Below are 16,286 nucleotides of genomic sequence, written 5' to 3'. Positions count from 1 at the left end.
TCGCTCTGCTCGCCTCGTCTCGTAAATTCACTGTTGCTGGGAGGTCCCTCCGCCGGTACTGAGCGAGGCCCGGCTAATCTGGCCCTCTTAGTGACCCTCACCCCCCTCCTGCACGGCATTGTTAATCAGCTCACATGGAATCTAATACACAGGATCAATCAAATGAGTGGATTCGTCAGATTACTGCAAAATGAAAAGTAAAAATAGCGAGCTTGTAGTGAGATGCCTTGGACGGGCTACTTTTCAGAGAAAAGAATGTCACTTAACTTTGTGTCAAAAAATAAATGAGCCAATATTACAATAACAGGTTTTGAATAAATCAACATTCAATTTCAGAGAGATCAACAAATTGCAAAATAAGTAAAACAAAGTACTTTACACTTCCTGATCAGCAGGCAGAAGCAAGATGAAATAACAATAAACCCTTTTCAATAGATTAATAAAAAGAAAACAAAGTAAAAAGGTTTCATTCATACACAAAATGCTATTTGGTTGGCATCAGTTAATATGAAAAATATAAATAACAGATATCACTCTACAAACTTTATCCTCCACTGTTTAATGTTTGGGTTAGTCTTATTTGCCTGGCTCCGCCTTTGTTGATTTTATGTTATCACATCCAGCGGTTTAGTGACAGCCCACGGACGTGACCATTTTTCACTGTGCACATTTCTCTAACAGCTGCTGTGCAGGCATGTCTGCACACCCTGCAGCCACTTAAGCTATGAATACTAATAAGTTGTTATTGCATTCACCCAGGGGGGCACACTGAGGTCCTTATGTGCTTTTTTTTTGTTTATGTAAGAGGAATGCATGCAGATAATCCTGTGGAAGTAGTATTACAGTCAGGCAGCCCTGCATAAACAGCAAGTGCAACAAACACGCTGAGTATGAGGCAAGAGGAGACACAATTACAGTATGTGCGGAATGTATAGAACACACGACTATACTATTTATGACTAAATTGCAAATCATCTGCCAATCAAACACATAAAACATGTTTCTGCTACAATCAGGTTCAACATTAATTGGATGAGAAGTCTGTGTTAAATAAATAATACTTGCTGTGCAGACTGTCCCATGCCAACTAGTAAGTTTTGGTTGAATGTCACAGTGTTTTGTGCTTTTGTTTACATATGCAGTCTAAAACAGTCCTAACTGTTGGACTTAAGGGTTTGCACTGAAGGTTTTTTATATGGTCATTCCTAAATCTGAATGAATCTTCACTTCACTAATAAATTCAGTTTTCAGTCAATATACAGATTTTTCAATCAGGTTTCAGGCGGTTTTATTTTCTAGGTTTTTCAAAATGATAGTTAAAATGTCAAACTGTAGGTGACACGTTTGCTTTCATAACTGAATTTTCATTGTGGCTTTTATTCAAGTGGAGATTATTTAGAAATGATTCCACTGGACACAGACAGATCCCAGCAACTCTCTGATATGATCAGGAAAGTAAACCAAAACAAACAAAATCAGACAGAAATTTACCAGAAAAAGACAAATCATGGCATAGAATCATGATGCAAAACAATAGGAGATGCTAAATGAACATTTCAGAAAAGCAGTGATGGATTATCTGATGTAAAAATAAAACAAAACAAAAACAGAAACTACACAAAACACTTGTATTCCCATATTTGTGGGGCTTTGACTTTTGGGTGTTTTTGCGCCTGTATTTATTTTTCATGGCTGTATGCTGAAGGCCTTTAAAAGTTATCCCATCTGTCATCACGATGTTATTATCCGTTCATTCTGTGTCATTGACATAATTGTGTAATAAACTAGAACTTGGTGCCAATCATTGCTCATACAATGCACCTACAGAGTTGGCTTAAATCCCCTCTGTTATACAACCGCAGTGAACACAGAAGTCTTTGTAACGCTGTACTTGTGCATGAGGCCACAGTTTGAACAGACTTAAAGGGCTAAGAAGCACTGGTACCAAAAGATGGACTCCAGCGTTGTGCAAAGGAAAGTAGGTTATTATGTCATAATGAAGCAGCAGTTCTTGTATAGAGCCACAAAAATAGTAAACAGTATGGAGGAGTGGGGTGATGCAGATCTTTGTGTCAGGGAATAGAATGATAATAATAGTAAAACACACTGGTTTTGCCAGTTCGATATGATTATAAGACATTTGAATTTCATCAGCTGTTCACTCTGCTCACCATCAGCTGTGAGGGTGGGGGCGTGGGTGTGCCGGTAATGTCATCTTCAGCGGCCGTGATGCGCAGGAAGTCGATATGTTTCGGTCTGGACGGATGAAAAAGCGACCGGCAGCGAGAGAGAGACTCCTCGACCTCCTGCTGCCAGATCTCCTCTTGCCTCTGCAGGGCCTCGTCTGGAGAGAGGAAGAAACACCTGAGCTGATCGTACCATTTAGAGAGGCTGCTAAAAGGTAGTAAACAGTGTAAATATGTGGACATTATCTGCAGACGTATCTGTCTGAGCTTTAATGCCTCTTGATTTCAATTAAAAGGGTGACATATATCATATCCATCAATTTTCTAAACTGCTTTCAGGTGTGTTGGAACTCTATCCCCCCCAAAAAAAGAAGAAAAAAATAACTCACACATTCACAATTGCTCTTATTTAGAAACATCAATTAATTTAAATGCATGTTTGTTTGTTTTTTTATCATGAGAGGAAATCAGGTAAAGTGCAGGACAATAAAATGCAAATGACACACAGTTACATACTTTGTGCTCTCAAAATTCACAAATATTGAAAGCTCCCAGCTCAGTCTGGTCAAATTTCCTTTTTCTACTCAGAGCTCAAACATTATTTCCCACAGATTTAAGGTGTCAGGCTGAAATAACACCTTTTCCAGCCGGAGGATGGATAAACGCCATGACCAGGACGAGCTGTTAGAGGCGCAATGCAGAACATGGGCCAGGATTTTTTTCTAAAACAATGACAGTCACTCATCAAGCTGATGAGTAGAAACTTAAGCATCATATACTGTAGAAACATGGAGAAATTCAGTAATCTATACTTAAGAAAACTGTGTACCTAAATATTTTAATAGAGATGCAGGTTTAGTATCTTTTCAGTAAAAATGTTAACAGAGATACCATTTATGTAACTTTTCACAGGACATTTTGAGCTATGGACAGAGTGGTTGAGAGTTCAACTGCCAACCTCTGGATCGTACACTGACCTACTAACTCACTGTGCCACAGCTGGCCCAGATCAAAGGAGTTTGTTATCTGCACCCTGTTTGACCACACTGACCAGAAAACTGGATTTTGGAGAATAAAACCCCAAGATGGCTGCAATTCCAGTTTCTTTCTTCCTCTCACTCTAATCATCATCCTCCCAAGATTTGGTGGATTTCACAAAGCCCCAAGTATTAATCCTATTTGGACGGCTTCTGGGCCCGAGCGCGCCCGTTTCCAAAAAACTGAGGAAGAAGCATCAAAGTGAGTTAATTTCTTCCAAAGCAAATGGAGTCATTCACACGGATTCCTACATGTAAATAAGATTTATTTCTATCTTTATGCTGAAGTCAGCCTAATTCACACCGTCGCTGCTACTCCTCCAGAGGGAAACTCAACAAGTAAACTGGGAAGGAATAAATAATGCAAGTTTCATTACTGTCTGAGCACTAAAAGTCAAAGCGGTTCTCAGAAAAACACAGGTGGAGACACACACGAACATCACAGGTCAGCTGATCATGCGCTCACTAATACTTCACGTCTGAATGAACACGTACTCATACCGAGATGTGGTGGTATGTCAAACCAGCAAGGGGCCATTATTTACAGACTGCCTCACATCCCCGGAGTGTGTGTGTGTGTGTGTGTGTGTGTGTGTGAGTGTGTGCGAGAGAGAGAAAGTGCGGTGTTCAACAACCCAGAAAAGACGACGGCAGCAGACAGGACCAAACATCAGCAGGCTGCGGTCGGGGCTTTATAATCAGAGCGCTTTAATCAATGTGTAAATCTGACAGTCAGAACTCAGCAGGAAGCTCCTCCTCAGCCGTCAACTGTTCCTCTGATGTTCACTTCACTTATAAGACTCTGAAACTCAACCTGCTGCCAATCTTGTGTTATTATTATATACACACTTTACACACTACAGTTAAACTTTAAAAAGGAGTGCTCGTTCATTCTCTTTTTGCTGAACAATAGAGTTCATAAGATACCATGGAAAAGAAGAAAGTTGTACATTGTGCTTTTGTGTGATTTTTCTAATAGTAGTCTCTCATCACCAGAAGTTTCTATTATTCAAAGCATGTTTCATATTTCCCTATATGATTCTCTAACAGGTAGGTGATTGTCACTGGGTGAGGATAAGTTGCACTTTTACCTGAAGAGAGCAGATCACCGTCCTCCAGCTGGAGGTTTGTCTGTGAACATGGCTCAGACGTTTTCCTTCTACCATCATAATTGGCTCCTGCAGTGAGCGGGCTGCTGCTGGTTCTGCCTCCAGCCCCCACAGCTGAAAATGTCTCTTCATCTGAGTCTGTCCGCAGGCCGTGCTGATCGCTCACTCTGGGCCTGACCGGACTGAGGTTGAGTAAAGGGGACAAGATGGGGGACAGTCTGTCCATGCTGCTTGATGTTCTTGGTGAAACGTCCAGGACAGCAGAGGAGCATGGTGAGGATTCAGGGGGGATTTCTTCACCAGCTGGACCACAGCGTAGCGAGGGTTCACTCGGCACAGTGAAGGTAAAGCGGTGAGGATGTGAAGGTCCAGTCAGAGGCGTTCTCGTCACACGGCTGTGTTCACAAGACAGCTCGTCCACCTCTCTAGAAGCACCGCGGTCTGTCCTGCCAGCCTCCATCTTCAGGGCTTGCTGCAGACTCTTGCTCAGGGCTTGACTCAGAGCATGAAGCTCTGCAACCAGCGGATGTTTATCTTCTCTGGACTCTCTGTCCTGGTCCTCCAGCCAGGACTGAACACTCCCAGCCTGCATTGCTCTGGACTGCTGCAAAGGTTGTGATGAAACCTTCTCTTCAGTGTATCGATCAGAGACAAACTGAGGCACATCTCTGCCTTTGGAAGTTTCTTTGATCCAGTCCGAACTGGTGAGACTCACCCGGCGGATGATCCCTTCCACCTCCTCGATTTTCCCCATGACTCTTTGCGCAGCAGCTTTCTTCACAATCTCATCAAAACTCTGCAGCGAGGATTTCGTCAGTGAGCGACCTGCTCTCGGTTCCTCATATTTCCGTCTGGTCTTGCCCGTCTTGACAGTAGCGTGAGAGATGAACGTGGAGTACGTCTCATTGTCGTATTCAGTGTCTGAGTCAGCGCCGGGATAGTCCTCTGTTACAGATGAGTCGTTTCTGAAGAGGAAAGGGTCATCTTGGCCGTACGGTCTGGACAAAGCGTCGGACAGCTTCTCTCTCCACGCCGACTTCAACTCCCGTGTTAAAGCACATCTACCCTCCCTTTCATCCCCATTAACTCGCTTTCTTCTGGCGGCAGGAGTTGAGATCGTCGACCTTTCTTCTGCTAGATTTCTCCTCCCAAAGGTAGGAGAGCTGGGTTTCTGGAGTAGCAACATCTTCCTTGTCTTCACAGACGCTTGTGGACTCGTCTTGGGATGATGCTGAAGGCTGCTGCTGTAAACCGTGCCCTCCATTCTTCTCCGTCTCTTCTGGATTCTGAAGGTTCTGGGTGAAGTGCTCCAGCTTTCCACATGGCCACGGCCGTGGGGCTTCAGTTTGGTGCCTTGCTGGTTGCCCATGCTCGCGAAAGTCCGACAATCAGAACACAACAGACCTTTAAGGTCCGCCCGGTTCAGTGTTCCAGACAGAACCTCCTCCCGGTGCTGAGAGGCTGGTCTGTTTTGGTATCTGAGAGGCACTTCAGAGGGTAGAGATGGCCCCTTGCAGAGGAGGAGGGATGGACTCAGATAAACTCTCTCTTTGCTCGGGGTGTAGATGTGTAAAGTAGAATAATTGCTCTCCATGGTGTTTGTTAACCTCAGACAAAGGCTGCCTCAGAGACCTGCCGCAAAAATAAAAGAAGTTAAACTTCCTCAGAAGGATGCACGCAGAAGGAACAGTCATTTCAGAGAAGAAAATACCTTTACAGAAACAGCAACCACCACCGTGCATGTAGAAAAGTCTAAGAAAACAAACAGTAGTGTTTTCCATATATTTTCAAATAAATGTTGAAACCAAACACTGAACCTTCACTTACTTGTGACAGATGGGAGCATCCCTCTCCAGCGCCTGAGGATTCTCCTCTCCGTTGCACTCTCAGTGACACTCAGGTGGCTGAAGACAAGCGCCCGCCCACCGCGCAGGTTTCAGCCAATCAGTGCAGCTCGCGGAAGCTTTGAACGGCTCCTATTGGCTCACAGAAACGCGTTAAAGGCTTCTAATCTTTTGAGAAGTGACAGGTACTGAGGGGAGCGCATAAACAAACAGAAGGCAGGCTCCCTGAGGATTTAGACTTAACATTGTAATCTTATTGACGCTTATCTATGTCTACATTAACGCACAATTAGCTTTGTCGTGTTTTTTCTTTCATTTACTTGTGAATGCTTTGCTTTCAAATCAAAAGTTCTGATTTAAAGCTGCATAACAGACTTGCACAGCGTGATGCTGGTAATTATGCACGTGTTTGAAATCAGTGCGAAAAAAAGTTAGTTTTTTTTTATTAGAGAGTTAAATAGCATTTGCAAGGATGCTGTTGGGTAATTTAATGATACCAATACATAGAATTTATTACAGTAATCGCTATCCAGGCAAGCTGGGAAATGTTGCGGCTCATTCTGAGGTGGGGCTGAGTGTTCATGTCGAGGTTTAAGTCTAATCTCTGTCTTAACCTGGATCGTGTGAGTCACATCTGCCTGGCTGCAGCTGACTGACTGACCGGGGGCTTTATTCAGGTCAGTGTGCACCAGGCTAATCCGACTCCTGGCCAGCTGTCTTTGATGGATAACGCACGTTACTGTCACTGAAACTACTGCAACGTCACTGAAGATTACTTTGAAAATGAAGATAGATTATTAGGAAAAGGGTTGGTAACTTAATAACTTAAAAGTCAGTGAGTTTGAATTTGTAACTTATAAGAAACAGCTCAGTTAAAATTTAGGTAGGAACTTTGTGGAACTTAGTTTAGTTGTAAAAAGAGATTGATTAAGCTATTAATTAGACAGGTGCTCTGCAGGATCCCCAGATGACCACTAGATGTCACTCAAATCTCAGCAGCAAACATGATGTGGCTGCTTTGCTTCTTCTGCATGTTTCTAGTTTATTATACTCACCAAATGAATGCTGGGATTTATATATCTAGGTATGAATTATGCTCATTTTTAGAATGATGATAGAATGAATGTATAAAATACTATTGATATTGAAGTTAGAATTTCTTATTGCTAAAGATGATATTACATGTTAATTTACAGAAACATTTGAAAATAGAAATTTTTAATTTGAATATTCTTCACTGCTTTGAGTTAAGTTATGAAACCTTTTTTCCAATAAAAAAACAAAAACAAAACCTTTACAAAACCATTATGACATTTGATTGTTTAACTGTTTTTTTGAAGTCTGCCATTATTAAACCTTCTGCACTGGGTGAAGGTAATGGACTATCAAAACTTTCTTTACTAGAATTGGGTAGGAGATTTTTGGTACTTGTAGTTTCAACTTTGCTACTTTCAAAATCTCAGATTGCTCCTTAGTAGTGTTACAGTTTTAATTAACATTCAAATCTTTTTCTGCAGCTTTTATCCAATATGTTTATTCATATTGAAAGGAACAGTGTGTGCTCTATATCCACATTTGTTTGCAAATTACATTCCTATGGCGTGATCTGCATTTCAGTCTATTGTTTGTTTGAGAAATGTAATGCATTTAATTAGCATATGATTTTAATGTAATATAACAGTTCAAGCATAATGCAATTCAAAGTGCTTCACGGAGGATGCAAATTAAATTTCACAGTATTACAAATGAAATCCAATGTCTGCTTTGGCAATTAAATGTGGTTAGTAATACATCGAGGTGTTTTTTTTTTCTAAGACTACTTTGAGATTTCACTTGAGTATTTTAAAAACAACAGTACTTTCACTTAAGTATGAACAAAAAAAATCAATTGTTCAACTTCAGTATACATTTTTAGTCAATAGAATTTTGTGTCTCAAACACTTTTGGTAAGAGAAAATGTTCCATTTGAGGCTCAAGGAATCAAATGTTATGCATTTGTAATGGCACATCTCAGAGATAAAACTTGAAAAAACAATCTCAGCTCCTTTATCATTCGTGGCTGATGGATGGATAAAAATGCAATCAAGCAGAAAGCAGTGAATCAAATCAACAGGTGTGTCATCAACAAGTTCATAAGTTGTGGTACATCTATTCATATTCTGCCATTTTGCTCAATGTAAGATTCTGGAGAGCTGAAGCTGATGGCAGTGACACTCAGCTGGAGGTTCACTGCGGATGGTTCACTGTTCATCACACAGAGCAGGCTCTTGATGAGAAGGTCACTGGTTCGAGCTGGACCTTTATGTATGAAGTTTGCATGTTTTCCATGCCTGCTGGTTTTCCTCCAAGTCTAGAAACACAAGCTTGATGCTCACTGGTGATTCTGAGCCTCTCTCTCTCTCTCTCTCTCTCTCTCTCTCTCTCTCTCTCTCTCTCTCTCTCTCTTTGTGTTTGTCTTCTCCAGCCCCTGCAGCCCCTGTTGGGTACTTTAGAAGATGAATGTGTTTCTGATCTTCTCTCCCTCGGGATGCTCCACACCTCTGTATTGCTGCATGTGCAATTGGTGAGGCGAGATGCACGTGGTGAGAGAGCCATTCATAACTTCACGCGCTGCCTGTCAGGATCAGCATGCGTCACTGTCAACACAGGGTGTTCATGCAAACTGCAGAATCGAGCAGCAACGAGTGTCCCACCGCAATAGTTGGACTTTAGAGCAGTCATTCATCATCATCATCATCATCATCATCATGGGCAGAGCTCTTCCCCAGATGCCCGGCTCTGGTCCGCACTGCTGCTGCTGGCGGGGCTCAGGGAGGAGGGGGCCGAGGAGGAGGAGGAGGAGGAGGAGGAGGAGAGGAGGAGGGGGGCTCGGCCGGGCTGCCCTATATGGTTGTGGACGAGCTCTATGCTAATATCGGCTTGAGAGGCTCCGCGTCGCGTTTCTGCCGGCAGTCAGCGGTGGCTTCCAGAGTCTGAGCAGGCTCCTTCACAGCCATGGCTGAGGGCGGAGAAGGGGAAGATGAGATCCAGTTCTTGAGAACTGTAAGTAAAGACAATTTCATCGGCAAGGGGGGGACAGACGGAGCCGTTTCCACAGCGCGCGCGCGCCTCTGTCTCCCTGCGCCTCCTCAATTACCGCTGTCGGCTGCTGCTCGCCAATTACGCAAATCACGCGTCCAAGTTGGATTACTAAGGAAGTTTCTTCTTTTCTTTTCTTTTTTTTTTTTCCTTCGTATTTATTTGTGATTTGCTCGTGATCAGTGTGGCTGTGGTGTGTGTGTGTACGTGTGTGTGCTGGTCGTGGAAGTTGCCGCAGGTTGCGGCCACAGCGCACCTGTCGACAGGACTCCTGATGCGTTGAATCTCAATGAGACCTCCGTCTGCAGGTGCAAGGGCGCAAATAACGCTGTCGCCTCTCCCCGCTCGCTCACACGTACACTCCCCCTTTTTCCTGCGTGTATCACAATCCCATCTGGTGCTGTATTCACGTGTTTTCCTTTTTTTTTTTTTTGTGAGAAGAGTTTCACTAAGTTGTGCTCACACGCGAGCCGGTGACTATTTTGGTTGTTTGACGCAGATTGCTCACGGCGTCGCCGCTTTGCGCGCTCCTGCACAGCAGTTATGCTTGTAAATGATATGACAGCTTGTATGTTGGTGTGGTTGGTGGGAATATCTATTGCGGCAGCTCAGTATATTCTCATTCTGCAGCTTTGTGTGACTCCTCTGGCGCGGCATGAAAAGCAATAACCATTCACCCCGCGCTACAGAGAGGACCACCTGCTTAATGTCACATTGCTACCCTATAATCAGAGTTTTATATCCACTCTTAAGACATACCCGAGTAGCTTTTACTGAGCTTTAAAGCTGGGGACAGAATCTGCATGCACGGTTTCCTAGTGTTTGCATTTGGCTTATATTTTAGTGCTCCTATGAAGATTTCGGATCTACAGGAGACCTGCATGAGATCTATGAAACAGCTTTTACTATCCTTTACCCATCTGGATTCTCTGACACTTCAATTAGATTTAAAATCTGTCTAATTAATGGCATTTGCAGATAAAGATTACATATCTCTTCCATTCAGACATAAGAAACTACTGTGGTGAGGGAAAAAAAAGGGTATTCATAGTGCAAGCAACACTGTAAAACCCTCCAGCCAGCTGTTGAGCTGTATTTTTTCATACTATATAGAAAATGGCAAAAAACATCAGTGCCTGTTCTCTAAAGTATAGCTGATTGATGATTGATGAAGGTTGCTTAGCCAGTAAATATGGTTTGAAAAGTGTGCTCCCACCAGGAATGTTATCTCACCCTTGCATTGCATTATACCTTGTAAGAGAAACATAATTGTGAAAACCATTTTTTTTCAGTCCTGCCATACCCATCCATCCATCTTTCAGTTGCTGGAGCCAAATGCAGTGATGAGGGGCGAGAGCAGGGCACACCCTGGAAACAAACAGCCACATACACTTACACCTGATGTCACCAGTTAAAGGAAACATGAGTATCTGGAGAAAACCCAGGGAGAACATGCAATCTCCACAGAGGAAGGCCATGCAGGCTTGCCCCAGCCTTGAACTGGGAAACAGTGCTGTTATAAGAAGAGAGTGTTTATCACTGCGCCATTGTGCAGCCACGGTGTCACACCCTCAAAATCCTAAACTCCCACCATGCAACTTGATAGCATCTCTTATTAGACCCTCCTCGGCTGGTCAACACCCACCTTTACCAAACAGCCAAGAGTCAAATTGCTGCAGGGAAAGTTCAGATTGATAGATTTGTTTTTTCTCTAACCGTGGCCCACACTCCTGAGTTTTTCCTGTTGTGTTACGCCTCTCACAACCGTAAATTAAAATAACAGAAGTGCCTCCTGAATGTCTCCAAACCTGCTGAGGTTTGAATGACCCCCCCCCCCCCCCTCCCGAGTTCCGGAGCGGCTTCTTCCATTGACGCTCATTTCGGTTGACGGCTTTAAGATGTTGACAAATCGGCTGTTGTTGCTAATCTTTGCGTAAGCCGGCCCCGGGGGCCCGGCCTGGTTGTTAAAGGCAGCAGCCGGGCCCTTGTACTTAACAGCTCCTACTATTTGTGATGCCAGTGATATGCTGACCCATGCCTCTCAGATTCAACTGTCTCAATGGCATCCTGGCTATCTGATGACAACAGCGATTTCAGAGGGTGGGGGAAGGGGGGGGGGGGCTTCCCCTGAGGTCCACAGAGCCTTGTTATCAAACCTGTGTGGTGAGAGAAACGTGCTCTCGCAGGAAGCCCTAAAAATTAGTGCGCTAAATTAAAACACACTACATTACAAACTGCCAAGTATTTCTCAATAAGCTTGCTTTTTTTGGGGGGGGGGGGGGATTTTTTTGGAGGTTGTGGTCGAGCTGAAGTGATAAAACAGCAGCTGCGGTGTTGCTTTTGATCAGATTTCAGGAGGAAAAGACCAGAATGTGCCAGAATTCGTACTCGAACGTCGATGATGGATGTCACAGGCTCAAATGTGCAAAGTGTTCTGCTCTTGGATTAATACTGTGGAAGTGTCGGCTGGTTTGGACGCCGTGATTCAGTTTCAGCGGCGGACGCTCTGTTGATGTGTAACGTTAAGAAAACTGTCAGCAATGAGAGGAGACATCCATCTCTTCTGTAACTTTACACTGACGATCTGGAAAAAACCTCAGTGTGTGACACACAGAATTATGCAATTACTTATTTAATCAAGTGTTTTTTTTTTCTTTTTTTTGAGTAATTTAAAAATATGTGTGGTTGTTTACACTTATTTTACTCTAAATGACAAAATTTTGAGAACTGCACAGTTGTTTTGCATGACTAGAAATAAAAACAATTGTTTCAATTCAAAAATTACATTTTTATAAGACAACATTAAATTGTGTGTCATAGGTGGACAGGTATTGGCCTCAGTTTGTTCATCGCTCATGAAAATCAGCCACTTTCTCTGTAGAAACACTGCACGTCGACGTGAACTGACCTGAACTGGTGTGCTTCAGGTGAGCTGCTGCCGCAGCCTCTCAAACCAGGTGAACCAAAGCCTGCCGTCCCGCAGTAGCACCTCAGGGCTTATTTGGAGTTTATGTTGTTCTGGAAGCCTTCTGCATACCAACCCAGAGACTTGGAGGGTTTAAATTTAGCCTTTTTAAAGATGATGCTTCCCACAGCACATACAGCTCTGCTGGCCTGGCACTAAACAACACCGGGGCCAGCGCCTCCGCCGCGCTGCACAGGACCAGCGACACTTTCACACCATTTTTATAGGGATAACGTAGCATTTAGAAACTAAATACCTGATACCTCTTGGTAATATACAGCATTTTATGGTGACTAGTAAGTCAAAGTGATGGACCGTGTCACTGTAGGGTTTTATCTCCAATTAATTTTGCATCCAAAATATCAACTCTTTATATGATTTATGTCCTATTTGAAATATTTTCAGATTGCATGTAGGTGGTTTGATAATCCAGTTTTTCCAGGTGCATGAATATAATGTGGTGAATATGGTTTGCATGTATTTTTTATTTATTTATTTTGTTACTGGTTGCATTTTACATAAGTTTAGTCAAGTTTGCTGTTTTCAGAGTTGGTTCAGCATGAATGGAGTTGGGTGAAGTGGGTAAAATAGATGTCAAAGCTAAGTTGATGTATATAATTTAAGTGTGGAATTACTAAAGTATTTTGTTCTCAGTGATTGATAATAAGATTGGAAGTGTGCTTATTCTGAAATGTTGCTTTCTTTTGGCGTTTGGCGTTTGTTTCTGCAGGTGCTTGGTGATTGACAGTAAACAGAGGGTAACGAAACTGAACACTGGCTTGAAAGTGATTGATTTCATTCACCCATTCATCTCTATGCTGCTTTGCCCTGTTCAGGGTCACGGCATGTTGACGCTCATCCCAGCTAACTGAGCTTTCAGTGAGGTTTTCTTATGGCGTTATCTCTCCCATTTTTTTTTTTTTTTTTTTTTTTTTTGTGGGTGTTGTCCTCCGTCCTCAGGTGAACCTGCTTCAGTTTGATCTGGATTGAACGAGAAGGATTTCCTCCGTATTGATTGAGCAGGCGTTGCATGGCGGAGCAACAAGCCGTGTGCTCCCTGGCAGCTCCGGCGCTCCTCAGTCATCGGGAGTGAAGGACGGCGGGCGGCTGCAATCCCCGTCATTTACACAACCTTGACGTAGCGGTGGGACGGCTTACCGCTAACCCTCCCCAGCGCGCCTCATTTATGCTCGAGAGATCAGGGGCAGGACTGTGGTGGCCCTTATTAATTGTACCCGAGAGTAATGAATAATGCCAAATGATATATGGCGTTGGATAACATGAAAATCCCACGATCGTTCACCGCTTTGTTGTCTCCTAAGGAGATGAATCCCTCATCTTTGCATTATTCTGTCTCCTGCTGTCAGGATGGTTGAGACGGCTTATGTAACAGCCCATAAAACATGAAGGAGGCAGGACAAGGCTCCTCTCTGCAGCCAGTGTGAGGTCTTTAGTTTTGCTTTCACCTGCATTCCTGATGTCATTTATCATGAAAAATATGCTGCAGAGGAATTATTTAACTATCAAGCAGTTCCTTGTTTACGATACACCTACTTTTTCCTGCAAATTTTCAGCTTCAGCTCTTTGCCGTGGCTCTGGCCTGTTTCTTGCAGCCAGGGAAGTCATGTGTCTGTACTGGATCCAGTTGGCAAAAGACACATAATTAGGGGAAAAATACCGAGTTTAAATGATTTGCTCCCAAAGAACACGTACAACAATATAATTTCACGCCGCATTAGATTTCATACCCTAACGGTGATACAGATGTTAGCGCTGTCTTGAATACACTCATCGGTTGCAGCGGGGATGGTCGTGCAGTGAGTTGTAAGCCGTGCAGGTCCGGGCAGAGTTTGCATCCCAGCAGGAGTAACGCCACCAGCAGCAGCGTGAGTGGACTCTCAACCCAAATAATTACCTTCATTAATCAACTGAGGACAGGAGAAGGTGCAGCCATTGAGCCTCTTAACGTTTTCAGCGTCCCTGAGGTCGTCCTGAAACATGCAGTTGTTAAGTGAAAATGAACAGTTTATTGGCATGTCTGTGGCCATAATGGTTTTCTTTTCTTTTCTTTTTGAACAGTTGCCTTTGTTCATTTCTTTTGTTCGGCCTCTTTAAAAGCCTGAGAAATATATTTCCTCAGTCAGCTTCTTGTAGGAAGCTGTAGGATCCTTCAAGACTCTCAGTTTGTGTCAGAGATGGAAGTTTCACATAAGTTTTTTTTTTTCCGTCTTCTTTTTTGGCCTGAAGAGGGAGTTCAGCGAAAAGTTAGTTCCCTCTAAACCACAGCTCAGCAAATGGAAATAATGATGGCGTTTTCATTATGACTTAAATGTGAAGTACGTAAAAAAAAAAAAGTGAAAAAAAAATTGTTTGGTGGATTAAGGTTCTTAATAATGCAGCCATTAGAAAGTGTCGTTTTCTCTGTAGAAGAAAGTGCAACGTTTGTAAGGGACATGCATTTGTGGGATGAGCAGAAGAGCTCAGTATGTAGATTACACCCATGAAAAATCAGGTGATTTACACTGATTTCTTAAAACCTTTTTTTTCCCGTGTTAATCAATGTGGAATATTTAAACCTACTTTTTTGACCAAATGTGGTTCAACAACAAAAACTGCAACCACAGAATTGGCATATTTAAAGATGCTATAGCAAGCTTGCTTCTTTGAGGTACTCACAACATAATCTCTCTGTTGGAGTCCACCTGATACATTTCTGTACATTATTTAAGATCTTTTAGCTTTGTTTTTGTCCTCTTATTTTCTTTCAAGTTATACTATGAGAGGGTGTCACTATATGGTCTAAAAAAGAAAATCAGTTGAAATGATTAATGCTCAAGGGGATCTCATTGTGATGGAGGACCTATTTTATATCAAATAAACAATCCTTTCAAATCCTCATCCCTTCCTGTCCATATGGGATTCATTGCTGGAAGAAATGTAATTCTGCTTGACATTTTTCTAATGATTCTCTCGTCTGTAGCTTTTTGACATCCCAGAAACATCTCCTTTCTGCGAGCGTTCAGCCGTGGCAGCTTAAGGCTGAAGATGACATCTTGCAGCTGAATGAACCTGGAAAGCATTTCTAGCTCTTGTAGGGAGGTTGAGCTTGTCACAGACCGCTACTGACTCGGTGCAAAAGCACTTCAACAGTCATTGAATTTATCCCGTTATTTATCAACCCGGAGTCATTCGGAGGACAGAATATCTGACCTTTGTGGAATCTGTACGGCAGAAATGGGCCTCATCAAGTTGCTGTCTTGTGAAGATTTTGTAGAATCAGAGATGAAATTGCCCAAAGTTTGAATCAGGACTGACACATAGCGCTCTGAGCAAGGAGAGTATCGGCGCTCTCTGGCTAATGTCACGATGTAAGAGCTGCCGTAGGTGAATGTCTTCACTTCACCTGATCTTTGCACTTTTCTCACTGCCTGTTTTTTTTTTTTTTTTTTTTTGCCTCACAGCCACAAACATAAACTCTTCTCTCCACTCCTTCACACTCCACTACATCTCGCCTCTGTCGTATCAGAAGGGGCGATGGGCTTTAAAGACGCTCCAGCTCGGCGCCCGTCCGTCAGCCCAGCGTTTTTTTTTGTGCTTCTGCCGAGGTGGACGCCTCAGCCTTGCACGCACCGGGGACCTCTATTATTTGAAGGAGCTCTGAAGCAATATGCATACAAAGTAAGCCAAAGAAATCCAATTTGTTATGGGAACACCATATAAATCTCGGAGGCTGTGATCCATAGCAGAGCACTGCGGGGCAAAAACCTGCCTTAACAGTGGAATTTGATTTCATTTCTTTTAAATATAGCACTCAGATGTGTGATGCATTATTTATTTTGACCCATGATGCTGCTATCCCACCCTATATACTTGCGTATGCACACCTCCACGCATAAAGCGCTGTCGCATGTCAGTTCATGACGCACGGTAGTGAAAGCTTGATATTAAATGCATCATGAGTGAGAAAGCGGTTGGTAAATAATGGAGATTAAAAAGATCAAAAATCTTGAAGAAAGAAAGCAAAATACTTGGAAAAAAAAACATGCAAGCTTCCCACAGACTGTAGT

At 43.0% G+C, this 16,286-nt stretch overlaps 1 protein-coding gene across 1 annotated transcript in view; it reads left to right on the top strand.

Annotated features, from left to right (window-relative positions):
- The first annotated feature begins 9,115 nt into the window (after positions 1-9,115).
- ryr3 (ryanodine receptor 3) overlaps positions 9,116-16,286 on the top strand; it is a 104,768-nt gene continuing 97,597 nt past the window's right edge. Inside the window, exon 1 of the mRNA XM_030110457.1 lies at positions 9,116-9,218. Within this exon, the coding sequence (XP_029966317.1) occupies positions 9,171-9,218 (48 nt within the window). The 5' untranslated portion in view covers positions 9,116-9,170. The remainder of the gene's footprint in view (positions 9,219-16,286) is intronic.

Source organism: Salarias fasciatus, chromosome 15, assembly GCF_902148845.1.
Source record: "Salarias fasciatus chromosome 15, fSalaFa1.1, whole genome shotgun sequence".
NCBI classification, from domain to species: Eukaryota; Metazoa; Chordata; class Actinopteri; order Blenniiformes; family Blenniidae; genus Salarias; species Salarias fasciatus.
This window is presented reverse-complemented; position numbering and strand designations above follow the sequence as displayed.